Below are 28,000 nucleotides of genomic sequence, written 5' to 3' on the forward strand. Positions count from 1 at the left end.
CAAAACAGACCTGTATGGTGTCCACAGTCTCTGATGATCATTTTCCTTAGTAGTTCTGCAGTCTCTGACAGTCCTCTCTATCATTACATGCAGTATACTGAACATTATGTTAGGTCCTTTGATGACGTCGGGCTGAAGTTGAGGCCCCCTATACCTCATAAATTGAAAACCACTGGTTTACTCTATACTTTACAAAGTATGTCTTCACTAGTCTGATTATCTCCATAAATCATCTGTACCAACTCAAGCGTTTATATTTCTTCCCTTGGTATGGGAAGATAAATAAGTAAGGAATTCCCCTTCTTAGATCGTGGCTGTAAGTCTTATCCTCTCAAGTTATGGGAATTTAGTTATCTTCAGATCATTTCCACCGTAAACACGCACTGTGTGGCATGGTTACAAAATCTCAATGAAAGGATGTGTGAGTCATGATTACAGAACACATTTTCTCCTAGATCCCTGTCTTGAAGCAAAGAACAATATACATTCCATAGCAATCTGTCACTGAATGGAAGAATGTTACTGTATGTTCTTTACTTAGCTGTTCTAATCTGTTTCGGCTTTACTGTAATATAGGACGGGCTTAATAATACTTTCACAACGACCTCCAGATTGTGTATTCTGCTCATTAGGGAGACAAGTGTGTAGGTTAATTACAATTATTTCTATACCCTAAAACAACAGAGTGATATGTTTTCTGCCATTTTAAATACCTTACTTATTGATAGATGTTATGGATTTCTATGTGTGTTAACATGTGTTTTTTCGTGTGTTAACCTGCATTGCATTACAGCAGCCCATTTAAATAAATGGGACAGCAACTAGTGTTGGGCTTGATGTTTGACTCGAACATCGCTAGTTCGTGTTTTCGCCAAACACACAAACTATCAGGGTGTTCTGCGGGCTGTTCGCCCACTAAACACCCCGCAAAGCAATGTACCTTGTGAAGCCCTAATTGGCTAAAGGCTTGCATCAGACCACAGGTCAGGTGGGAGACTTTGCCCAATCAAGGCACAAATAACTGTGAGAGCCATGATTGGGCAAAGTCATGATGACTTTGCCCAATCATGGCTCACTGCTACTGCCAGCAGCACACTATATAAGGCTGCTTACACCAAAGCCCTATGTAGTGTGTTGCTGGAGTTCAAAGAGAGAGTATATATCAATGTTCTTTCACAGTGTTCTATCACAGTGTTCTACCAGAGTCCTATCAGCAGTCTATAATTGCAGTCTATAATTGCAGTCAGTCATAGCAGTCTGTCATAGCGGTCTATAATTGCAGTCTATAATTGCAGCCTACTATAGCAGTTGATTATAACAGTCGATTATAGCAGTTGATTATTGCAGTCAATTATTGCAGTCTATTGCAATACACATCATGTCTGAAAGGCCAACAAGGAGAGGCAGACATTCCCATGCAGCAATAAGAGGGCAAGCAACCTCTGTGTCCACAGGCAAAAGTTGTGGTCGTGGATGTGGTTCATCCTCTGCAGGCAGGTCACTGTTGTTCTTTTTATCTGGTGCTGACCGTGTTATTCAGCCACAACATACAGAAGAGGTGGTGGATTGGATAACTAAGCCATCCTCATCTTCCTCATCTTCTGTCACCCAGGCTCATACTGGTTCTCAGTCCACCGCAGCTGCCAAAGCGGCCTATTCTGCCTCCTTGTCCACAGCTACTCCAGCCACAGCCCCACCATCATGCATGGAGGAGCCAGCTGAATTGTTTGAACACAGCATAAGTAACATGCTGCTGGAGGATGCGCAGCAATTACAATGGTCTGATGATGGTTCTAAGGTTGAGGAAGGGAGTAACATAAGCCTAGAGGGAGGGGGTGCCAATGATGGACAACAAACTGGCACTCATGTTCCCCCAGCCGCAGCATACTGCCAGGTTGACTCCAGTGACAAGGACAGAGGGGATGATGATGATGAGGTCACTGACTCTACTTGGGTGCCTGATAGAACAGAGGAGGAAAGTGAGGAGGAGGCACAACCCCAACGAGGCAGGATGTCCTCCAGGGGCAGCTGTAAGAGCAGCCACCCTATTGCATCAGACGGCAGAGCTGCACAGGTACAGGGCGCTTTTGTCTCCCAGCACACTTCCAGGAACTCAGCTGTGTGGAAGTTTTTAAGCACATGTGCAGCAGACTGCAGCATTGCTATTTGCAATCTTTGTCTCAAGCGGATCAAGCGTGGCAAAAACATCAACCGCTTGGGTACCACATGCTTGAAGAGACATCTGACCACCTGCCATGCAGCCCGTTGGCAACAGCACCAGAAAAGGGCCACACTTTTCCTCATCTCTACCCCCCACTATACGTCATGCCATGTCAACAACCTCCACTGAGAGGGATGGTGGTATAGCAAAGGGTGCCACAGGTCCTTCCGCCAAATCTGCCAGAAGCCCACCAGCTGTAGTTTTGACCAGTCAAATTTTGCTACAGCGGAAAAAAAATACTGTGCCAACCATCCACATGCTTAGTGTCTAAATGTCATCTTGGCCAGATTGCTAGCCTTACAACTGCTGCCTTTCCATCTGGTGGACTCTGCCCCCTTCCGTGAGTTTGCAGAATGTGCTGTACCACAGTACTACAGTGGCAGGTTCCCAAACATAATTTCTTTTCACGTAAAGCTCTGTACCATCATGTGGAAGGCAATGTTTTGGCTTCATTGGACAAGGCAGTCATCAGCAAGGCCCACATTACCGCTGACACGTGATCCAGCAAGCATGGTCAGGGACGTTATATTTGCTTCATGGCATACTGGGTAACTCTGCTTGCAGCAGGGAAAGATCCAAGACAGGGCTCCGTGCTGGAGTTTGTTCATCCACCACGCCTCCTAAAACCTGATGATGTGAGATCTGTCTGCGCCACCCCCTCCTCTTCATCCTCCACAATGGCCTCTTCTGCTGAATTGTCCGGTGAACCAGCAGTTCTCCCTAAGCATTCACGGGGCTGCGCAACGGGTCAGGCAAAAAGATGCCATGCAGTGCTTGAGCTGGTTTGTCTAGGGGACAAGAGCCACACCGGGGCAGATAATCTGTCAGCTCTGCAGGGCCACCTCTAACACAGAAAGCCCAATTTTTTTTGCCACCTGTGTGACAGGTGCATATAATTTGATTTTTTTTACAGCAGGGTCCAACCCTGCACTCGCCAAGAATAATTCTGAAGGGTTACGGTGTGACGGCACCGTCAACACCAAAGGCCCATTTTTTCCAAATCTGTGTGACAAGTATATATAATTTAAATTTTTTAGCGCAGGATCCAACCCTGCACTCGTCAAGAAGAACTCTGAAGGGCACCACCAACACCAAAGGCCCAATTTTAAAGTACCTGTTGTTACTTTCATCCAACGTCTGCAAAAGAGGCACCAAAATGTATCCAGAAAAATCTCTAACCTTGTTCCAAGTGTTCTGAAATGTGGCCTCTTCATACAGGCTGCCTCACTAAGCAGTTGTTTAAAATATTAAAGGAAAACCAATTACCGGCAATTGAAATGTCATTTTTTTCTTTTTAAACTGCAGCTAGGCATTGCATGCTATTATTATGTCTATCAAAAGCTTAAGAAGTGCAGCACTGAAAACAATCAAAAGTGCATAAATTATAGATATAAAAATAACTTCAAACCATACCCAATCCTAAAGTATACATAAAAAGCACAAAGTATAAAGTATATACAAAATCAGTGTGACAAAAGTTCAGCTTTGTCCATATGTGCTCCAAAAATGAAATAAAAAATGTGAATGTTCTTCAGACAGAACAATGTGTTGTACACCGACACCCTATTGAAAAGCATCTAACCGTCATATATTGAACCTTATGTTAGAAAGGTCAAAGGCGCAGAGCGCATCCCAAGAGGTCAACAGCTCCTCACTCTTCTTGAAGGGAAATTGCTCCTTCTTTAGAGAGATGTCAGTATGGAATATGTGTTCAAGGGGGACAGAGATTCTCTGGTTTAAAAACAGATTTGCATTAAATAACCTTTTGCCCTGTACAGACCTTTTAAGACAAATATTTGTACAAATATTAGCTTATGGTATGTTTGCTTTGTATCAGTCTTATGTTTGAAATGTATGTTATAGTTTAGTGTTGTTGTTTATTCACATGACAGTACTATAGATGCAAGCAAATATAATAAATGGTTTTGTACCTGATAAGATTTGCCTTATTCCTCCGGCTCACAATCATGTTATAAAAAGGGCAGGGGAAACTGCAGAAATGCTTACCTTTGCCTGCAGTTTACTGATGACATGGTTATCCCAGATTGCACCTCTCCGGCTAGGCTGTCACCTGACTAGAGCTCAAGGACTATTCTCTGTTATAGGGAATAAGATAAAAGATCATTCTAGGGACAATAAAATATGAAATTAGTGAAGCCACACAGCAGATTAGGTTATATTTATGAGATTAATTACAAATGAAAACTATGAGGACAAATGTCAATCTTTTCTTTTTACCTGAATGCCTCAAGTGTACAGTCTCTAAGCAGCCTGACTGTACATCATTTTGTACAATAAGCAAGAAAACTAACAAAGGGTTTGACAAGTGCTGAGTCATGTACACTGAACTTTCTTAATGCATCTTTGTCAATTCTGGGCATAGGTTTAGTTTTAGCATAGTTTTAGTCTTCTCAAGAAACCAGATCCAAAAAAGACACACTTTATTTTATCATGGCGGCAGATCAAGTCACAACAGCAGACACCAACAGCTGTAGGCTAATGTCTTCATCATCTATTTCTTGGTAATGGGAGGTAGCATGTTTTCTCAAAAATGATTCCTCGCATAAAACAATTACATGACAATCAGGTTTATTTAAAGCAATTTTAATTTTCCCTCCTGAACAGAGCTAGGCAAGTTTAATTAAAGGGGTTCTAAACCCTGCGGTTTTTTTGCCTATATCTACTGCTAGCATGCAGTAGATATAGGCAAGAAGTGTAAAAAAAAAAAACGCTTAAAGTCCTTTTAAACTTACCTCGTTATCGCCGCTCGTTCCCGCGCCGAGAATCAGGAACTGCTCGTACGGCCGCAAAGGATTGCCCAGTTCCGATTCTCGGCCGGGAGACGAGCAGAGACGCAAGGTAAGTCTATGGACGCGTGCACCCGCCTGCAGACACCGCTGGATCGGAGAGACAGAGCAGTCAGCGCTGGATCGGAGTGACGTCACACCGCTGGAGGGACAGGTGAAAACATGGGGAAAGAAGAGGAAGATCGGAAAAAGAGACATCATTTAAGGTAAGTGTTAACATTTACATTGGGGGGAGGGAAATTTTTTTTGCCTTTAATGTCACTTTAACTGTGAACTGAGTTCAGTATGCTTTTTTGAAACATTTTTCACATTGCTCGAAGGGACACAAATACTTTGATCTAGATGAGTTGATCGCTGGTTCATTTTTATAACATGGGCAGGCAGTGTCATCAGGTACAGATATTTTAGAGATGATAGGGATTTAGGTTTGAGTGATTGATTCTCTTTGTAAGGATTGTTAGGTAGACATAGCAGAGGTTCTGAGGTGGCTTAAGACTGATGTCTTGTTTAATATTGTTTATGGATGCACAGATACTTTTCGAGTACCAGTGCAGATACTTGGCATTTTCATGAGAACTACCAGGGTTGCAGCGGTTGCAGCTGGGACTTGGCTCTGGCACTCCACCCCTGTCCTGAAATAATTTGTCTGTATTGTTTTAGAAAAAACTGTCACATGACAATAAACAAAAATGTATCAGTACTCGTAGTTGTAAGTACTCGGCAAGTACCAGTACTTGTACTCGCAAAACTGGTATCTGTGCATCCCTTTATTTATATTTATAAAAACAAAATCATACATTAAAACAGAGATGTAGAAATCCCAGGAGCTCCGTGTGCTTCTTATAAATGACAGCTGCCTCCTAATTTTTGAATTTTCCTCTAGTCTAGTCTTGGAGCTCAAAAGTATCGGTACATGTACTCGTACTTGTACCGAGTACTGTACTTGGTATCTGTGCAACCCTAATATTTTTGTAAATTATGTATTTTACCACTACAAATATGAGAAAGTGTATTCTTAAAAGATATCTGACAGGTTTATGGACGCCACCTTTGTCTATGTAGATTGGCCTGGAGATGGCCATAAAAACTTTTTTTTGTCATATCCCTATTTTGCAAGGGTCATTCACATCTTACTCCCAGGTTGTACAATGTAACTGCCTTAAACAGGTGAGGAAACACCTTGCATAGTGGTTTGCTTTAATGAGCCATTCAAGACAAATTGTAGAACTGCCTTCATACAAAGATTTATGAACTACATAACCAATTGAAGTCTCACCCCTTTTATCACTTCACAGTCCTGTACCCCCTCATGTTATAAGGAATGGCAATTTTTTTCTTTAATATGTCTTAAAAAACTTATTTCTTTTAAATAATTATCTGCTTCTGGCTCTTTCACTGCAGTGTGCTGTGCTGGTATAGCTTGGCAACAGTACCACCCCTCAGCACAAGTGTCCTCACACTGACACCACTGCAGAAATTAGAAGGAGGTGTGTAACACCAGTTCTGTTACTGGAAAGTGATTACTGATAGCACTGGGTCCAACTTTAGTGCCTATCAAACTGTACAGTCATATTTATGACCCATGACACCTGCTGTAACAGGAAATTGGAAAAAAGACTATAAAAATTGAGATTATCAGTACAGTGTCTGTCTGACTGAATATATTTGTGGCTTCAGTTGGACTTTAAGGGCTTCACACATGTTCATCTTCCTGCAATAGAACAATCAAAAAGATGAATTGAAGAAGAAAACCTATTCTTTCCTATGTGGCTTGTTCAGTGTGTTTTTAAAAGGAAAACCATAAGGGCCTATTCACACCTATATGCTGACATTACTGCATTACTGCATGTGCATATAGGTGTGAATGGACCCTAAAAACATTTCATCCACTGGAGAATTATTCCCAGTGTTAATTTTTTTTTTAATCGCTATTAAAAAATAATTTTTCAGTCCAGCTTTATTGAAATAGGTTTTATTATTACACTTGAGATGCACTAAGCAAAACTGAACAGCACTGTGGCTGACCACTCTCTAGTACATAGCACGTTATTTGAGAACAATACAAAAGCAAAAAAAAAACAACAACATTGGTAAGCATGACTACCAGCAAATATGTTAATAGGGACTACTAATGTAATGTATATTATTACAGAAAATACTTTATTTTTTATCTTGTGCATCTAATGGCATATACAATAACTATGAATATGAGTATTATGAGTTTATAAGTGACCCATTACAGTTGATCATGTTATTATTGGTAATGTTATTATTAAAAATAACAATGGGAACCTTGAAACCTTCTGCCAAAAGTTCACCCCAATGCTCTAGCTACTCTATTCAGAGATTTTCATAGACTTGTATGAGAGTCTGCTCTTGTGCAGGTAAGTACTGATTCAGTCTGTGGTGTGAGTAGTATGGCCAGGCATTTAGTTCAGCATGGTGAACAGGACAGATGATGCAGGGTAGCGTGTGATTGGTAGATACAAACTAATAATTTATTTTAATTAACCTTTTTAAGTTTAATAGTTAAGTCATTTTAATAACAGGTATATCATTAGTCCACAGTAGTTGAAAAGTCTGCTTTAATTTCCATGCTTACTCTTGGCAATGTAACAAGGAAAATGCAAGCCTTTATTGCTTCTTTATCTGGAGCACCATGTTCCCCTTAATACACTCATCTAACTTTGATAGGTTGTTATTGCAGATATCCCAACTCTCCCGGACGCTCCGGGAGTCTCCCGCTATTAGATAGCGGCTCCCGGCCGCCTGGGAGAGAAACACTTCCTCATAAAAAATAAAAAAGCCTGCAGATAGCAAAGAAGCTATTCTTCCTGTGCTATCTGCCATCATTTCAAGGGGGTGCTCTCTCCCAGCCCCCCCTCCACGGATGGGGGGGGGGGAAGAGGGCACCTCCCTGAAATGAGAGGGACACCTCCCTGAAATTGCTTCTTTCAGGTTGGGATCCCTGTTATTGTTCTGTTGAAGTGTATGAAGAAATTATCATTGCGTCTTCTGTGCTTCACAGTCCAGACACATAATGAAAAAGCAGACTTAAGATATGCTCTTAAATGTATATCCAATGTTTACAGCAAGTAAAGCTTTGTTGTGAGTATTTATTTCAGGCAAAATCTGGAGCAGCTGTACACGTCAACCAATCAGCATCTATCTTTCATTTTCAAATCTTAACTGAACAAACTAGAGAGGGATGCTGATTGGTTGCAACTGCTCCAGATTTTGTCTGCTTTAGTTTTGATAAATCCCCCCCTTTATGTTTTTAGTTATTTATGGGAGTAACGTGTTAAAATCCTTTTTTTTTTTGGACTGAAATACTAACATCTGAAAATGCATCAAGAAAATTCAATGTCTGAATATTACAAGGGAAGGTGCTTTGCTCAGAAGCTTTAGTTTAAGTTCAGTGTTTTTGACTAGCTCCCATGCAGATGTCCTGGTCTCTATTTCAGATGGCTGCCATCAAATGAACTTTGCTGATTAATTTATGGCATAGAAACCAGTCCCAGGGGAAACTTTGAAAGTTAAACAGTTTATATGTCGGCTTTTCCAGTAGTAAGGTACTGTGTAAAATTAGCCGAATTGGACATGTTGAAGGTACAAAGAATGAACTGTGGAAAGCAGGAATACGTTATTCTTGTCAGTCCTTTAAACACAGTTATAAATAAGGTGTTTTATGAGATATTGTCATCTACTTCACAAAGGTTTGCTTTTGTTAATGAATGATACAGTTTCTGTAATTTAATGCAGTTATATCTGGGTGCAGGTTCAGTCTATTTAATATGAATAGTCAGAAAAAGATTTTTCTATATTATAACAAAGACATTTATACCATATTGCTTAAAGCATTTATAAACCCTCACTGAATTACATTGATTTTTTAAATAATATACTGTTATCATCTTTCAATCACCTCAAATCAGAAACAGTAATATGTACAGTGAAAATGTATCACCACTAAAACAGAAGGGTACATAAGATGAATATGAGAGTGGGAAGAGGGCAGGTGCAGGGCGAATTTTGTTCCCTGTAACAAAACAGTCAGTGTTGAAATGATCATGACTTTAGCTTTTTATGTTCAGTGTTCAAGATGTAATTTTCTGGTTTGATTACTGATGCACAGTGTGCAAGGGAATTGTTAATTTAACTGAATACTGTTCTTGAAAAAAGGGCTCTCCTCTTCATATATAGTTTGCTCCATCTCTTACTGAGTAACCATGTGCAATTCATAGAGTCTTAAAAGAAAACTAAAGACAAACCTTTTTTTGGCTTTAGTCCTCTTTTGGGTCAAAGGTGTACATTTACTAATTTATTTTTGTGGCCCAAAGTGAGTATTTAGTGGCTGCTGCCCCCTATTTGCTGACAGAGCAGACAGTAAAAATCCCAACAATATTGTCAGGATCCACCTCTCTAGAGCCAGCTGTACCCACCCCTCTCCTGTCTGTCCCTCCAGTCAGCGCTGGAGGAACAGAGAGAGGAGGAGGGAATCCCCGCGGGTAGTGGTGACTGACAGTCACTGCTCCCTACAGTGAGTACACCGTGAGCTAAGCAAGCAATGGTTCGTGATCACTAATGCTTTTGATTTATACAGCCCGCATGTGACAGTTGCAGTGGGACACGCAGGCTTTAAGTTTTGGGAAGAGTACATTTCAATCTTCCAATGCTTCTCCTTTAAGGAGTTCAGACAAGACTTAATATACAGGAAATACATGTTTGTGAATGACAGCCATAGTATATTTTTTTGTTTCTAGCGTATTAATTTGATCCTAGAGGGCAATTAATAGAAGCTTGTACTAATGTCACTTTTTGTGAGCTCCATAACAGCTTGACCCTTCAGGCATAAATATTAAAACAATATGTATCTTAGTCATGCTTAATTTCTCTTGTCATTTTTAGAAAAAGATAAACTTCCCATTATCAGCCATTCAAGCAACCAGATCTCTCAAGCAACCAGAAAAAAAATTGAGGGCATACTATGTCCTCAATTTTGTTGCCAGTTGCTTGATAGACGTACGCACACTAAAAAATGTTTTAGTAACTACATTTATTTAGTTGCTAACAAAATTAGCTGTTTACATCTTGGTGCGGCTGACGGCTAGATTCCACAGCTGGCAGGTGAATGTAAACAACGGGCAGTGGGCATGTGCAATAGCCAGCCTACTATTGGCTATGGCGATTTGAAATAGCCAATAGCAGAATCTAGCCAGCAGATGATTGGGGTGAGGGTTGTTGCTTGAGAGTTAATAGTAACACTTAAGCAACCAGAAACTACAGTTATCTGGCATCTTCCAATTCCCACGGGCAGAGCCTGTGCTCCTGCTAGGCAAACTAGGCAGCCACCTAGGGACGCAGCCTCGACCAGCGACTTCCTCAGGTGTCAGTTTCCAGTCTGAGGCTCCAGTGAGCGGGGTGCCCGAGCAGCTCAGTAGAGACAGGCAGTGGTATGCGCAGATGGATATGGGTCGGCTTGTGCAGCTGCTTTTTTGGAACTCTAAAATGCTGGCTGATAGGTGGGCAGAGGGCGTGGTCGTTCCCCGCTCCTTCTGCCATAGAAAGCAATGAGCGGGAGACATGTCTGGAGTGTAGGAAAGAGGCAGTCTCCTATAGGCCGGGCTCCCAGTCAATCACGGCGGAGGAGGAGAAAGTTTTGTACAGCAAAGAAGCTGCAAACTTTCAGGTGCCATGCTGTGCACAGTGCCGCACCTGCCTCCTCTGTACACACACAGAACACACAGGAGTGGAAACTGCTCACCCAGGGAGAGTGTTGGCCCTGCAGCACGAGGAGTCCCTGTGAGTTTAGCCTGTACAATGTACACCGCCGGGCTGGCCAAGTTTTATGCCACCTCTCACTTCAACCTGTGTTCTGCCTACTGCTCTGGGGTCTTTCCTCCTGCGGACCCCGCTAAGAAGACTTCCTTCTGCATCGCGGACACCCTGACAGCCCTCCAGGATCCTCCCACATCCATGTCCTGCACCCGGCTCACTACCAGACAACAGGGCCCCCCTCAGACCCAGCATGGTCACCTCAGACTCTGGATTTAGGATCACTGCTCTGTCCCCTTACAGTCAAGCAAGGCAACATCCTGAGAAGTAATCTGCCCTAGCAAATTATCATTGATATTATTAATGCACTCAATCCTAATTTATGTGGGGTGATGGATTGTATAAAGGCATACATCTTGTTACATATCACCAAGTGACATGCGGGCATTGTGTGTGGTGTGGGAACGATTTTTATCTCGATAGACAATGCAATAATTTGCTGCTGCTCATCTGCTGTGCGCCCCCCCCCCAACACTGCGTTGTCTCTGAACCCCCCCAGCAGCAACGGCAGCCACCCTGATTGGCACTCCATTGTATGTGCACCCTCTTGGGTGGGGGATGGGGAGAGGGGGAGTTTGTCTGCTGCACGTCAGTCAAGAGGAGGGGGGAGTGAGGGGGTGGGGTGCAGATGCTGTAATTTGGTAAAGGTGGTACATAGATAGATGGGGGGGGGGGGTGTGCAGAGGTTGATGGGCAGAGAAGAGGGAATATGAGCGAACAGAGGTGCCATCTTCTGATTGCTTCTGGGGCCATTTTATAAAATAGTTTTTTTTGGGGGGGGGTGTCAAGTAGCTGGTCTTGCCTAGGGCGCAAAATAGTCCGGCACCGGCCCTGCCCATGGGTACCGGATAACTGGGAGTTTGCTGTACTTTATGTTACGTGTACTGTGTGTTCAAAGATTGGCTAAAGCTGAACACAACATCTCTAAAAAAGGTTGATTTTTTTGGGGGGTGAAAAAATAGCCAACTTATGGTCAGCTAACAATGCACCTTCAGTTTATGGTGTCTAACTTGAGCACTAGGCAGCCTAGGTACAAAGACCAAAGCAAAGAAACCTGCAGCAAAAGTGGAAAACATGTCCATATCTACCAATTAGATTAACTATATTGAAAAGATAAAACCTATTTGGGTACTCTGGGCAACTGATTTATGCAGAAAATATCTGATTGAGACATTTTTATATTAAAATTGTATTTTATGTAACAAGCAGGGGCGTATTTACCGCGAGGCAAAGTAGGCGTTTGCCTAGGGCGGCACCTTCCTGGGGGGCGGCCGTAGTCAAACGCCTATGTTGTATTTGAAGGCACAGAAGAAAATCATATTGTTTGATAGAGACCTTCTAGAAGTTCATATAAATACTGTAGATCTGTCAGATGTGAGACATTCCTGAGTCCCATTGGTCCTACCTCATCTCCTTACACACATTCTTGTTATGTACATAGGAATAAATCAGGAAGCATTGGCTGGCCGACAGCCTGCTTCTGACAGCTGGGCAGAGCCAGCCGTGATCTTACGGCTGGCTCCGGCCACTTGCAGAGAGATCAGCGTCCCTGGTTACCAGCTAACCAGGGACACTAAACTCCAGACAGCCTAACTCTCCCTGGCGCTCCGCACTGCTTTTTCTTTTTTTTTCTTATTCTGACACGGAGCCGTGAGCTGAGCATGTTCGGCCGACCCGAAGCCACGCAAAGCTACCCGATGTATGGCTGATTTCAGCCGATATACGGCTGAAATCAGCCGTACCAGCCTGAAGTGACTAGCCGAACATCGTTCGGCTCACTTCGCTTTAGGTCGGTCATTCACTTGGCTGCCTAGGGCAGCTTACTGAATAGACCTCATAGTTTTTTTTTTCCATTTGCATATAACAGGGGTGCAATTAAGCAGGACACATTTAACCTGTGGATTTCAGGTTAGACCCTCGTTATGTTTCTCTTTGGTATACGAAAGAGCCCCTGTATATTATTAATATTAGAATGTTGCATATGTTTATTGAGTAGCTCTGCATTCTAGGCTGTTAGGTTGATGTAGTAATAATAATAATCATAATAATAATAATAAAAATATATAATATGTATTACACTAATCTATAAAATAACAAAACATATATCAATTCATTAAAATGAATTATCAGCAATTATAATAATCATGTTTTGCTGTTTAATGCCATATGTTACTTCTTTCATCTACGAAGGTGCAATTCACAGCAAAGTATTTTGTCTCTTCCTTTTCAAAGAGTTAATTATGTTGAATTAATATTTAAGTGAAGGAAAACTAGCAGTCATCCAACTTAAATATTGTTTGGATAGGAGTCCACTTCTGATGTGCTAAATAATCCTGGCTTTTTTCTTTACAACTTCTGAACCCTAAAGGTGTTTATCACATTTTAATCTTGTAACTGATGCCTATCTTGCAGCAGCACTCATTAGGTTGTCCTGTACAATTTTGCAGGCCCTTTACCATTTCCTTATATAGTAATTTATAATATGTAGCATAACACTAGTTTTCAGTTGCATAGCCAAAAGCAATATTAGGCGTAACCTTAAACCGTTTCTGGAATTCTGGAACCTGACTTAATAATAATGTCTGCCAGGCTGGGCAGGATTTCCATCACTGGAGCCTGTAGGCATGCAGCCTATGGCACACTACAAGCATCTAGTCGGGTCATCTATTTTTTTTTTTTTATACACTAAACATTTTCTTGTTTTACTATTCCTATTATAGCTTAAAATTTTTTGATTTTTCTAATAATATACTTAAAAGTTTGAGATGACTGTATTTCTCCTGATCATGGGAAAAAACATGGCTGATAACTAGTAATTCACCTTTTACCTCTGCTGCCTATGCACAGGCTTCCTGAGTCCTAATGATAAATCCAGCCCAGCTGCTAGGTGTCTCTTTTCATCTACAATCCTTCTATCACTCAATGTGGTTTTAATGCATTTTTGCCACAGCAAACATTACTAAATTAAAAAGGGAATTTCATTGTGGTTGCATAATGCTCAAACATAGCCTGTGAGTGATGTCCATTCTGTTGATGTCCAATTACACAGGTGGGCTAGTAGGCATTTTAAAGTTATTCTTTAAAGCCCTCCGAAAAGATCAAACCATGCAAAAGTCATCAGTTATGCATTTGTATTTTGACCAAGTAACTTATCTTGCCTGGTGAGTCCTACCATTCTGTTGTATCCCTGCAAATTTATTTGGGAACAATAGAAAATTGAAAACAATTTTCCAACCCACTGAAACTCCACCAGTTTGCTGAACCATTCAAATTTTTGTTAATCCAATTGTTCTCCACTGTGACATACAGAGATAAGCTGATCAGTTAAAAACTTATAGTATACTATTTAATATGAATGCTGATCATCAAAAACTCTAATGAATGAAAGTCACCAAGTATGTATACCTTAATTGCTATGAGCTGGAATGACCCTTAGTTATGAAACTGGTTAGATCAGCGCTGTCATTGGTATAGTAATTATGTGTGTAACTTGAAAAGGAAAGCATGTTGGTTACCAATGTTAAGTAGATGTCAGAGGAGTCATGCTAGGTTTGTGTGTACATCTTTTACTTCTGCAGTGGTGCCACTGGTAAACATCATTTTGCCATGTTGATTCCACACAGGTCTCTTTTCATGATGTTGTAAATCTATGTTTCCTTCACTTGCTGTATTTTTTACTCTGCCTCGGCCTCCCCCTCTTTCCAGGTCCTATTTCACGCTTTCCCCATCTCAGATCTTTTTCCTGCTCTTCAGGTACTGTTCTTTGTTTTCATTAGTTTTTGGTCTGGTGTTCTACATCCTTGCTTTACTATTATTTAACATAAGCTTAATAAATACGTAAACCTATGAACAATAATGTAATATATTGCAGCTTACCAGCCAGTGGATGTGGTGGGTGCATTCATTTTAATATTTCAGGCTAAGAATATTTTTAGCAAGTGCAGAAAATACTTCTTGATCTTGCCAGAAATGCAGCCTCTCTGTAATTTCCTGTGAGCTACAAATCACCCTGCCCCGCACGTGCTGGAGATGAAGAGAAAATAATGTGTTTGTAGTCCAAATCAGGAGAGCAGCTTGAGTGCATAGATACAGTGGAGGAGTTAGCATAGGATTAGCAGATAAAAAATAAATGGAAAAAAGCATAATAACTAATGCAGCCACCACATCTAAGGATTGGTAAACTGCAATTAGAGTTCGGCGAATAGAATAGCAAAGTTAATATCACAGGAGATTTGGCAAATCCAGGAAACAATCTGCTAAACCCGAACATCGCTATTGACATCTATGGGAGCCAAATATATATTCTATTCTGCTAAACCCGAACATCGCTATTGACATCTATGGGACCCAAATATATATTCTATATGTTCTATATAAAACATTATACCCATGCCCTTTTTTAAACAAAAGCTAGAAAAATGTTCTTGCAAAGAGGCAAAAAATACATGAATATATTATATATATAATATATATATTCATGTATTTTTTGCCTCTTTGCAAGAAAATTTTTCTAGCTTTTGTTTAAAAAAGGGCATGGGTATAATGTTTTATATAGAACACAGTCAGGGATTTGTCATTTGTGACAAGAGTAGTGGAAGGTTGTCAAGTTGGTGAGCCATCGTGATTGATGTGGATCTACATTGCTAGATGATCTGATTGGCACTGCATGTATATAGGAGTACATTGGTTATTTTTTCTAATAGTTTTTTTTATAATAATAAAAGACTTCATTCACAATGTGGATTTTTAAAAATTGATATTAACATATTTTTGTGAAGAAGTAACAATGTATTTCCCCCTTCAGACCCCCACATCCCTTTTGGGGAAAAGGATTTCCTATCGTCAATCAGGTCATCCAGCATTGTAGATCCATGTCAGTCATGATGACCTGCTAACATGATGAGCCACCATGCCTCACAATTTGTCCTCTGCTATGTCTGTCGCAAGTGACAGTTCTTTGGCTGGCTGCTGCATGTAAAAAAGAAAAAAAGACCAAGCATGCTGGGTGACATCATACACCAAATATGGTCATGACCATGTTCGGTCAATGACGACTTCCAGGAGCCACCGACTAGTCTGTTTAGAAGCACCAAAAGGCCAGGATACTGTCATTTTGTGGTGGTATTGGTGGAATTGCTACCTCAGCAGTGGGTTTTTGTGGGTGAGCTACCCAAATATGGCCAGTTTGTGTGCTAAACTGGGGATAGGCTGAGTTTGGATCGAACCCATGACCAACCCAAACCTGAAGCGTATCCATAGCTGCAATATATTACATTTTTGTTTTTAAATTTAGATATTAACACTCTACAATTTATGCATGTGCCTGTTTAGGTTTTATTTGCATATTCTTAAAGGTATACTATGTTGTTCCTTAGATACTAAAACTCTTCAACCAATAAGACAGGGAATGCTCACTTGTCCTTTCTTATGTTTTGCCTAAATGGTGCAATTGTAGACATAGTTGAAAAGATGTGTACCTTTGTCCGGTACCACAACATATTAGTATGTAAAAATATGGGCCTGGCAAAATTTCTTTTTTTACTACATGGTCCTGTCAGCACTACATGTCAGTACATAAAATAGTGAAAGACGTCTTAACACTTGAGTATGTTAGAACCCCTTAATTTGAACCTGTGTCATAATAGAATGTTAGGACATGTCACTCCCTGTACATTTCTTATATCCGGCTATGCACTGGGTGTCTTAAATCATCAGGTCTACCTTAAAGTTGGGGATTGCAGTTGCTCATCATGATGATTTTGCTAGTGCTTTTGATTACATACTACAGGGGGTTATTCAGAATTTTGCAACTTGAATGGCACCTTTAGCAGACTTAGTTAAGTCAATTGAGTCCTGGTGCTGAGAGGACATTGAGGAGTTGAAGCTAGTGGTGTCTTAGCATGTTACACTTTATTGCCCCCAATTTCAGGAAATATTTTTTTTGTTCAGACTGACACCTTTGTTGTGGGACCAGAAGCCATTGTGTCACCAGTAATCAGTTAGGACTTATCTGAGCAGAAAGCTGACACCTGCAGAGAAAAATATAATATAAAAATAAAAATACTATAAAAATATAATATACAAATATATAATATAAAATAATAATATTAATATAATATGAAAATAATATATAAGTGCAAGAGTATCTAGTGATGAAATGGGCACTGGAAGTATTATGGTGTCTTTTAGGTCATCACTTGCACTGACTGTTCATGTGGATGGCACAGGCCAAAAATAGACATGCCAGATTCTTGAGAAAGTTCCTGCAACATTTTCATTTCTTTGTGGAAAATTATGTTGGCTGAAGGGAGGGAAACAGGTATCCTCTCTCTTCCCGACCCACTGCCTGGTCCCTACGCCTGGGTTCCAACAGAGGAGGGATATGTGAAAGCCAGTCTTTGGGTCAAGTTCTAGATGGATATTCAATGTTCACAGGTTGACTTTCTAAGGGTAGTGACTTCTGCTTAGATTTTGGCACCTAGCTGGCACACCACAGTTTTTTGTTCGGAGATAAAGTTTTTAAATAGCAAATAGAGTCCACACCAAAACAAATGTTCAGAACTGCTGTCCTGTCTGCTGCTGGAATTTTTATGTTTCATATAATGTACCCTGGAAGGGAAAGGTTTTATATTATTGTTTGAAAGAATAAAAGTGGGTGAAAAAGCTGTAAACTTACAGCGCCTGTGGACGCATGGGTGTGTCCCTGTCTTTATTGTTTGTTACAAAGGTGTGTATTGTTATGGTTAGATTCTTGCCTCTTTTCTTTGCTATTTGACACTATTCAGCAAAGATAAGCATTACAGGCCCAGTGAAGTTACTGTCAGTGATGGCAGCTCCTATATTTCTATCCTGATTAGTTATTTTTAATATGCTGGAATTTGGAAAGGTTTTTAAGTTTTATTGTTGTTCACGTGTAAAGAATACAAAAACCCCTAATTCCTAGGCTAAAGTTAAACTTGCCATTTTGCCACTGTCGAGAAATGGTGGGAGCACAGCAGCAGAATACCCACGTGCTGAATGTGTCACTCTCTTGCCAGCTGGATGAGTGAGGTGTCGTTCTCTCACCTGTGACCTAACATTTGAAGCATTTTTGGCAGTGAGAGATGGATGCCTCATTGCCAAATCCAGCAAGGGAGTGCTCTCCTTGCATGTTCTAGTGATCCCATGGCTGGTAAATTCTCACTTGCAACAGGATCTCAAGTGTGACACTAGTGTTAGTGACTGACTCCTTGTAGACAGTACAACCTCTAGCATTGCCAGAATATCTATGAAAGCTCCCTGTCTTGTTTTGTTTTATGTGCCATTTGTTATGTAATCTAAGAGTTGTTTAATGCCTTTGTACATAACTTTTTTATGTTCTGTGTCCAAATCATTGCAATAAATAAATAGCCATAAATATTTCAAACAACGAAATCAGAGTGATAAACATAAATACTTATTTTACTAATTTCTCACTATAATAATTGTAGGTTGGTAGACATTATTACCCACTGGCTTCTTATGTCACTCAGGGACTTTATTGGCAAGTTAACGATGATGAATTCCCTGGCTCTGCCACTATGAAGTCTTAATAATCTTGCTGCAAGGGGAACAGTGATAGTGGCATGGTCCATGAAAAATAAATTAAATCTACAACAGTGAGAATGAGACTGCAGCAGCTCACCATACCTGCAAATATAGTTCCATAAAGCTTATTGCCAAAGTCCCTAAGATAATGGAAGCTGGTGATGGTGTTTCAGTTTGTTTGGCCTGTATCTTAAGTGATTATTATAGCTCTAAGTAGAAACATATATTTTTCTTTCAGTGATTTGCCATCTTCCTTGTATGAATGGAGGAAAGTGTTCAGCTCGAGACAAATGCCAGTGTCCACCTAACTTTACCGGCAAGCTCTGTCAAATACCCATACAGAATGGAAATGTTCAGAAACAATATATAAACCAGCAGAATTCAGTAAAATCAACTGGATCCCATGTAATTCATTCCACCCACTCTTTGCCTCTCACTGTCACTGGACAACAAGGAATCAAAGGTATGTTGTAGTATTACATGTACTATTTACTTGTTTTCATAATTTAACAGCAGAAAGTTAAGTAGCATGTAATATCATAATGGAAATTGACAAAGAGGTATTAATCTACTCATGTACATATGAATTCAGTATTACTTTTGGTCTTGAAAAGATGTTCAAGTGTACTGAGGTGTGCAGGCTTTACTTAATATATAAAAAATAATCTTGCACTAATACAACTCAACTGCTGCGTGCACTAATTAAATAAGTGAAACCAACAAATACTGAAAACTGGTGCCGTGCTAAATAAACACTTCTTCTTCAGTTGTGAAACAAAGTGAAATCAAGTAAGAACATATGAAAAAAATAACCATATAACAAAAGATAATTTGTAATCAGTATTTGTAGGTGTTACTAGTTCTCTCTAGGAGAGGCAGCCTAATGTGCCACCTTTTTTAGCAGAGAGGAAAAAAACAGGCATTTCTGATGTGATCTCCTGCATGGAATAGCCTTTGGTGCTCAAGTAATGTAGATATACAAAGGATTTCTACATCTATGTAGTGATATCTTACCAAGCATTTCCCAGTTCCTTTTCACGGTCCTGATGGAAACAGACACATTCTAAACTTTCTTTTCTGATGCACACCTAACCACTTGCTGGATCCCATTCCCTCACAACTACTATGATGCCTTTCTGCTCTGTCTTATGCTCTCTAACCTACAACTTCAGTCTCTTTCTCTCCAGTGGCATCTTCCCCACCTTACAAAATGCAGCCCAATACGTAGAAAGCATCTCCCTTCTCCCATTTACCTTCAAAACTCCTTGGATGCATTGTCTACAACAGCCTGACCCACCACCTCACTGAAAACAACCACCTCGACTCCCTACCCTCTAGCTTCCAGCAGCAACAGTCCACTGCTACTTTCCTCTTAAAACTCACCAGTGACTTACTATGTGCTAAAAACAATAGTTAATACTCTGTACTCATACTTCTAGACCTTTTTTCTGCATTTGATACAGTTGACCACTCAGCCCTTAAAAAACTCCACTCCCTTGGCCTCCAAGACTCAACTCACAGCTCAACCTACTAGTTCCCTCTCTCTCTTTCTGTAGGGGTCCCCCAGGGCTCTGTCCACAGACCCTTTCTATTCTCTATCTACACATCCCCCCTGGGTCAGCTGATAACCTCCCATGGCTTCCAATACCATCTCTGTGCTGAAGACACACACATCTGTCTGTCCACTACTCACTTCCTCAGTCTCATGAAGGATCACGAGTTTACTAACTGACATATAAACATGGATGTTGCATCTCTTCAAAAAAACTCAATCTTTCAAAAACTGAGCTTATATTTTATCACCCTGTGTCCCTTCCCTGAACATTCCCATTGAGATTAATCTCACAACTATCAGTCCCTCTACACATGCCAGCGTGCTAGGTGCAATCCTGGACCTATTTTTCAGGCCCGACATCCAATCACTGACCAAATATTGCTGCCTTAACCCCCTTAACATTTCCAAAAATCTCCCCTTCTTAACAAATTACACCATAAAGGTACTAATTCACTCTCTCATCATTTCTCACCTTGACTATTTCAACTCACTTCTCATTGGCCTACCTTATTACAGGCTCCCCTGCAGCCTACCACGAATGCTGCTGCTAGATACATCCACCTTACTAACTATTCAGTGGCCACTGCTCCACTCTGCCAATCCCTTAACTGGCTTCCAATAGCCCAATGTATTTAATTCAAAGTGCTAACAATATCATACGAAGCCATCCACAACTGCACCCAGCTGCATCACCAACCTTGTCTCAAAATATTATCCAAAGAGATCCACTCTGCTGATCATGAGACCGTTTGTTTTCTAGCCCGCTTGTCACCTCCTCCCATGCTCGCCTCCATAACTTCTCCAGAGCCTTTGCCATCCTCTGGAATCCCTATCTCTATCTATCCAACTACTTCCTACTCTGTCTGCCTTTTCCTTTTGCCTCTTCCTAAAAACTGCAGGGCCCTTCTAATCCTCTTGTATGACATTGTATTGTAACTGTACTGTCTCCCCTAATTTTGTAAAGTGCTGCAAATCTGTCATGCTTTTCATGCTTTATCTTGGACATTGTAATAGAAAACACAAGAATAAGACAAAGCTTAAATTATTTGTGGATAACTTTGCTATTCATTGCATGAGAAACATGTTTTTTTGTGCTAGGATGAATAGGACAATTCATATACAAACATTTGCACTTTGCATGTACAGTTAATTATTATTAAATATATATACAAAATAAATAGTATATATTACCAATAAAGAAATGTAATTTGCTTATAAAATTATTAGAAAGTTTTCATTAAACATCTCTTCTCTTTCTAGTTAATTTCCCGCCAAATATGGTTAACATTCATGTGAAGCACCCACCTGAGGCTTCTGTACAGTTTCACCAGGTGTCCCGGGTTGAAAGTTCTTCATCTAGCCAGAAAAAAGATAGTCAGATAGGGCAGACGCATGTTTCCTACCATGGTGTACAGAAGCATCAACTACCACATGCTGTATACCCACATCAGCAGGCAATATCCCACGTATATCCAGTTTCAGCTAAAACACAGCTTGGCCGCTGTTTTCAGGAAACCACTGGAACACAGGTAAGACTTTATTTTTAGTATCTGGGGTATTGTTTCCCAAATTGTATAGTTTATGAGATCAAATGTAGATTTGTCATACCAGTATTGAGGATAGAGAAGAGTCTGTGCTGAAATATAATTTTAGATTACCGTGGGGTGCCGAAGAGAGCCGAAGAATCAGCTGAAGCTACGGTTGGATCCTTCGGCTCCTTCGTGAATAACCCCCTAAGTGACTGTCCTGGGCCATTCAGCAAGCATTTATGAATAAATGAGTGCGTAAATTATATGCTCTTTGTAGCTGGAAGTATTTATGCTTACTACCAATGAGGAGAATGGTGGGGTAGTGGTGGGGGGTATTAAAGAGAAAATTATATGTGCTGCTGGGAAGGCAGAAAGTTGCGTCAACCTTGGTTTAAACATGGGTAAATCATGCTATAATGCTCATAGAGCTTTGCCAGGTTCTGCGTCTCTGCATGGACGCGTGCACGTTCACGGCGTGCATTGTCGCTTGCTCAAGGGTGGGTGTCGACGTCTAATTTGAACACAGCCTAAATAGCTCAATGGGCTATTTAGGCTGTGATGTCCAGTCCTCCTGTGCTGTCTGATTGTCAGCTACCCGTGTTCCTGAAATCCCTGTATCCTGATCTGCTCATCTCTTACGGACCCGGCTTGGCTTGACCTCTGCTGCTCTCCTACGTTCCTGAACCTCGGCTTGCTTCTGACCATTGTCCTGGCACCTTGCTTTCTGCCTATTAACAACCTGGCTTGTCTTGAGCTCAGCCTGTTTGAAGATCTATCCTAAAGTGCGTTTTCTCTGCACCTGAAACCTGCTTGGATCTACCTACATTACAGAGACCACTGCCTGCCAGACTCTTTATCTTCTGGCACTCTTGCCCCCTGCACCCCTGTACTCAATTCAGGTGCTCCGGGACCAGAGTTGTAAGAGAGGCCACCCTCATCACACCAGACTCCTCGAAGGTATGTGACAGTATGAGACAGCCATTACGGAGTTTGATAAGGGGGCCTCTGTCATGGAAGAACTGTGCCAGCAAATTGCAGCTCTAACCCAAGCTGTTAAAGGTTTACAAGAAGGCTATTTTCAACTGGAAGGCAGACTTGAATGCTTTTCTCAGACTACTGGACCTATCCCACCATCATCTTCTGCTTTTCCACCAGTTGCTGGAGCCTGTACTGCTGATCCGGCCGTCCACTTTCCTCCACCAGAACCACAAGTCCCCACACCTGAACGTTTCACCGGGGACCGAAGCAGATTCTGTGCATTCCAAAATGCATGTAAACTATATTTTATGTTGCAACCTCGTACTTTTTCCTCTGAAATCAAAAGGTGGGGTTTGTTATCTCACTATTGACAGGTTAACCCCAGGTCTGGGCACACCACATCCTAGAACAAGAAAACCCTCTCTTGAACTCTGTAACAACTTTTTTCGAGGGTATAGCATTGCTATATGATGCAATGTCAAGAAGCCCGAACCAGAGTTCGTGCTCAGTGTTGCTCATAGAGCTTTGCCAGGATCTGCATCTCTGCGTGGATGTGTGGTTCAGTCTCATCCCTGGTACTGCATTGGCTGCACGTTGATAACCTCGGCCTGTACCTAACTACGCTCCTGCTTCACGTCCTGGCACCTCACTGTCTGCCTGTTAGGCTTGTCTTGACCTCGGCCTACTTGAAGATCCATCTTTAAGTGTGTTTTCTCTGCACTTGAACCCTGCCTGGATCTACCTGCATTGCAGAGACCATCACCTGACAGACTCTTCGTCTTCTCGCACTCGTGCTCCATTGCACCCCTGCTCACCTGTACTCAATTCAGTTACCCTGGGACTGGAGCTGTAAGAAAGGCCCCCTCGTCACACCAGACTCCTCTAAGGTACGTGACAGATAATGACCATGCTTCCAATTTCTTATGGAGTAGGCAGCCCCAAATGGGGGGTTTCTGTACAGGCAGTGAGAGTCCACACAGAAGTTTAAGTTTTAAACTGGGTCACAACCAGATTTACTGGAATTCCAGCCTCAAATTAATGTACAAATCATCTTCAACATCCAAACAAAGTATGTGGTGTTTCAAAAGTATACAGTCAAGTAATTTGTACCAGGTAGCTGAACCTTCTGTCTGGCTTAACAAAACTTATTTTGTTTTTTTTAAATTACAAGGCTACAAACACACTCTCTTTCTTTTTCCTTTCTGACAACTAAACTGGCTTTCCTGGTGCTTCTCTCAAACCATGTATTGATATACACCATACAATACTCACACCAATAAAATTGTTGCTTATGTACAGTTACTTGCCCTTTTAACTATTTTATTGTTTTCGGTTAGCTTGAAATTGGTGGAAATTGATGACGTATTTATTTATTTAATCTTCAGAAAAGAGAGAATAACATAACATAACAAATAGATGAATTCCCCAAGGGATCTCTTCATTAAAATTTCTGGCATAGCTCTGCAAGACTTTATCCAGTTTCCTTGGGCTACTGTTGCTGATCCGTAGAACCCAGTGACAAGCATAAAATCAGTGATTTGGATTCTGTATAAACCTACATGTTTGTAAAAGTGTTCTGCTTGGAGGAAGTCAAATCCAGGCAAGTGTTTAGGTTTGCATAATTAATTGAGTCGGGAGACCTTCCTGGCTAAAATGTTCCAGAAACTGCTAAACTGCGTTCTGCATCTGTCTTGCTTTCGTGAATCTGTTTAGAAGCTTCCTATCATGATTGTTGAGATCTATGCATTAAATACAAGCACTATATTCTACCAAGCAAGATAGAGTTTCATTAGTACCAAATGTCTTACAAACTCTGATATTTTGTCTTCAATACAAACCATCAGATGATGTATTTTTGCATTTAAAAAGGACAGGGTGCTTGTTTCTGTGTGAGCTTTAGCACCTTCCCTTATATTTGATGTCCAGCAATACCCGGACAAATGTAAATTAAAGAGTATAGTAAACATCTAAAATGTGTTGCCTAAAAGAAGAGCCTTGAATGCAACCATTAATTGGACCATTTTCGTTACTTCTTCAGTATGAGGAAACTGTTACAAAAGATTATTCAGTTTTGTAGAACTATTGTGAGAAAAGCAAGATCAAATTTTTGCTTTTGCAAAACAGTTTTTTCTTTCTTTCTTTCTTTCTTTCTTTCTTTCTTTCTTTCTTTCTTTCTTTCTTTCTTTCTTTCTTTCTTTCTTTCTTTCTTTCTTTCTTTCTTTCTCCAGGGCACTGTGCTTTACTGTCTACCTCTGGATTGCACATACACCAAGGAAAAGATTGTTGGTGAATTGTCACTTTCTGAGTAAACATTGTCATTATCTGAAGGAAGTGCCTTTAGATACACATTTCTGATTAGATCACCAGATAAGTTTTGAATGAAAAGCAGGGAATACAATGAAAAGGCACCCCCGGTTGTTACGCCACTGGAAGGCATAAACGCTTTGACATTACAGGAATATTTGCAGCAACATCTTTTGTTTAAGTGTTTGGGTTCAGATATACTTTTATGCATTCATATTTGTATACTTTATTATTTTTTTATAATATTTAATGTTGGTTTTAGATTTTAGAATAATATTTGATCTTATTGTGACACTCACTGCATGTCTGTTCATCTCTGTTAACAATGAAGAAAATATCTTGTACCTCACTAGTGAAAAATATATGAAGTATATCTCAGTAAATCAAAATCTTGTACCATACAGCCAGCTCAGTATCTAGCAAAATAATGTATATATTGTCTCACAGATTATGACTTATACTGGAAATTGTGTAGGACAATATTACACATTTGTTTTAACACTTGAGACCAAATAAAGCATATCTTAGTTGTTAAAGGAGAACTATGGGGTCAGTGTTTTTCCCCATAGTTCTCCTTAGGGTAACGGGAGGACACAAACTAGCGTCCTCCCGTTAACCTAAGCTCAGTATACCGCGAGCTACAGATGACGGGATCCACCCAGCTGCGTGAGTGACAGCTGGCTCTGCCTATCTAGAGGCAGAGCCAGCTGTACCCGCCCCCTCCCCCGTCCGTTCCGCCAGTCAGCGCTGGCAGATCGGAGCGGGGAGAGGGGAATCCAGCCCCTCTCCCTGTCACGGCAGAGAGCCGTGACAGGATCGAGAGGTGAGCGTACCTGGTATGTGTTCGCTCACCTCCCGATCTACTGAGCCGACCTGTGACAGTCTCATTGTCACAGGTCGGCTAGAACTATGAGGTGAGTGAAAAGCACTCATCTCATAGTTCTCCTTTAACAAAGACACTTGATACACAGGCTCCAGTGTGCTGTTGCACTGAAATATGGTTTTCATGAAACATCCTCCCTGTCTCTTGAGCTCAGTGTTAGCACTTACATTGCTCTTGGAATGAATGACTCAGCTATTATAACTGATCAAATTGGCTGTGATCTAAGATTCTTTATCAGGTAGTATTAAAGACCACAGTTATTGGTTTCATGAGTGGTGGGTAACTGTAACCTTCAGGACCCTACTGTGTAAGTAAAAAATAGGGTTTGTATATATGAGCAAAGCAAGTCTTAAATAATGGCCATTTGTTTTAAATCTGTCTTCAGTAGTGGAAGTTTGTACCAGAATTTAAAGCATTGGCACATTCGATCACTAGTTTATTGTGTACACTTTTCTAGTACCAAGTAGAACCCCATTTGCGTTCAAAGATAAATTAGTCATAGCATGGATTCAAGAAGGTACCAGGGAGGCCAAGGATTTTTTTCCATTCTGACAATAGTATTAAACTAGGTTTGTCATATACTGTATATATTTTTATGCTACAAGCCTATTGTTTTAAATTCAAAGGTGAGAGGTCAGGGTTTTAGAAAATACTCAAGTCCTTTTTTAGTTTCAGAACCAGATTGAGATGATGTACACTTTGTGGCATGGTACAATATGATATCCTATCATTCTAAAACAGGTAGACTGTGACCATAATAAATACTCATTGTCAGCAACAATACTCAGGTGTGCAACGGTATGTAAATTATGCTCATTTAGTATTAGGGGTCTTAGTGCCAAAAAACATTCTCAACACATTTACTCCCCCAGCACCTGCCTGAACTGTTGACACAAGATAGAAATGAACAATTGATCCATGCTGTGTAGGCCAAAATTTGACCCCACCATCTGCATTTTGAAGTAGACATTATTGTTAATCAGACAAGGCAGTGATTTACATTTGTCCACTTCTTACAGTATTGTGCACGCTGTATTCTCAGTTTTATGTTTTTAGCTGTCAAAAGTGGAGTCTGAGTGGTCTTCTGCTGCTGTAGCCAACCTTCTTCAAAGTTTCATGTGGCGTGTTTTCTAGATCTCCTACTGCATATCCTATTTTGATTTTAATTTTGTTTGTAAATGTAAGAACCTATAGTACATGAAAATCCCATGATGTTAGCGTTTTCTGAGTTGCTTGAGCCACTGTTTCTGCAGCAATCATGCAGTTAAGCCTACTTAGATTATTTGTCTTCCCCATTCTAATGCTTGTTGGAACAGTAGCAACCTTTTGACCATGTTGATACAGTTAATGTATTGATTGCGTGTGTCCACAGTTTTTTTTGTTTTCCCCAGCTATTTGCAGTATTTAGGATTGGGGACACTAAAGGATTTATTTGTGAATCTGACCATCACCAACTTTCACTGCAGATAAAGTTTGCTGATGCAGTGATGTAGTGAATGTTTGGTGAAAGTCACAATTATATCTTTATAAATATAAAGAATAGTTTGGGCTTCTCATATGTCATTTTACCTGTAAAAAAAAAAAGCATTTTAGATGCAATCTTTACGTTAATTATTATTTCTGTGTCATTTTTCGCTGTTGTCTTTCAGCACTAAGTTCCTGATTCAAACCCATCAAAAGCCTGCCTGCAAGGATATTGTATGTTCTTTGATGTTTACATGAGGCTCATGTGGGTGCTTTAGTTTCCTCTAACATTCCAAATCCTTTGTGTGCAAAGTACAATTTTATTTTCAGGCATACTGGGAAACTGAAAACAAACAGTTTATACTGCTTGATATAATATTAACATTACCAAACAAAGAGAAAAGAACATAAAAAGTAGAAGAAGCTGGAGAGTCTGTGGCAGCCTTGTAATGCATTCTAATATGTATTAAGCCATTCCTGAAGAACCGACCGGAAATTTGCATAATGTATGGCCAGCTTTACAGCTGTTAAGCCACGTTTTATGTTTTATAAATGTAAATAATTCCCTCATGAGGCTAACTATGCTTGACTGCCATAGGCACCAGCATTACATTTCCCAGAGATCTGACATATTTATGCTTATTTTTGATATTACATCTTAACTAGATTAGGCATCAGTATCTAACTTTGCTTTTTTGAATCACTGCTGTGTTTTGGCAGGTTCCATATTTTTTACTACTAAGTATGTTATGCATAGTATGTAGTGGCTAATTTTACAACAGGATACTTCATTTCAATTGTAATCAACCCATTTGATAGAAATGTTGTGATGGAGCCGTTGAACAATACCATCTGACT

General features: G+C 40.4%; 1 protein-coding gene across 2 annotated transcripts in view; it reads left to right on the plus strand.

Moving 5' to 3' along the window:
- The window catches only part of LTBP1 (latent transforming growth factor beta binding protein 1), a 169,663-nt gene that overhangs the window by 8,669 nt on the left and 132,994 nt on the right, over positions 1–28,000 (plus strand). For both annotated transcript variants that reach the window (XM_018552900.1, XM_018552899.1), the window contains exons 2-3: positions 18,668–18,892; positions 21,245–21,513. In XM_018552900.1, the coding sequence (XP_018408402.1) occupies positions 18,668–18,892; positions 21,245–21,513 (494 nt within the window). The remainder of the gene's footprint in view (positions 1–18,667; positions 18,893–21,244; positions 21,514–28,000) is intronic.

This window comes from Nanorana parkeri, unplaced genomic scaffold (assembly GCF_000935625.1).
Source record: "Nanorana parkeri isolate BGI_ZX_2015 unplaced genomic scaffold, ASM93562v1 scaffold100, whole genome shotgun sequence".
Lineage (NCBI taxonomy): Eukaryota > Metazoa > Chordata > Amphibia > Anura > Dicroglossidae > Nanorana > Nanorana parkeri.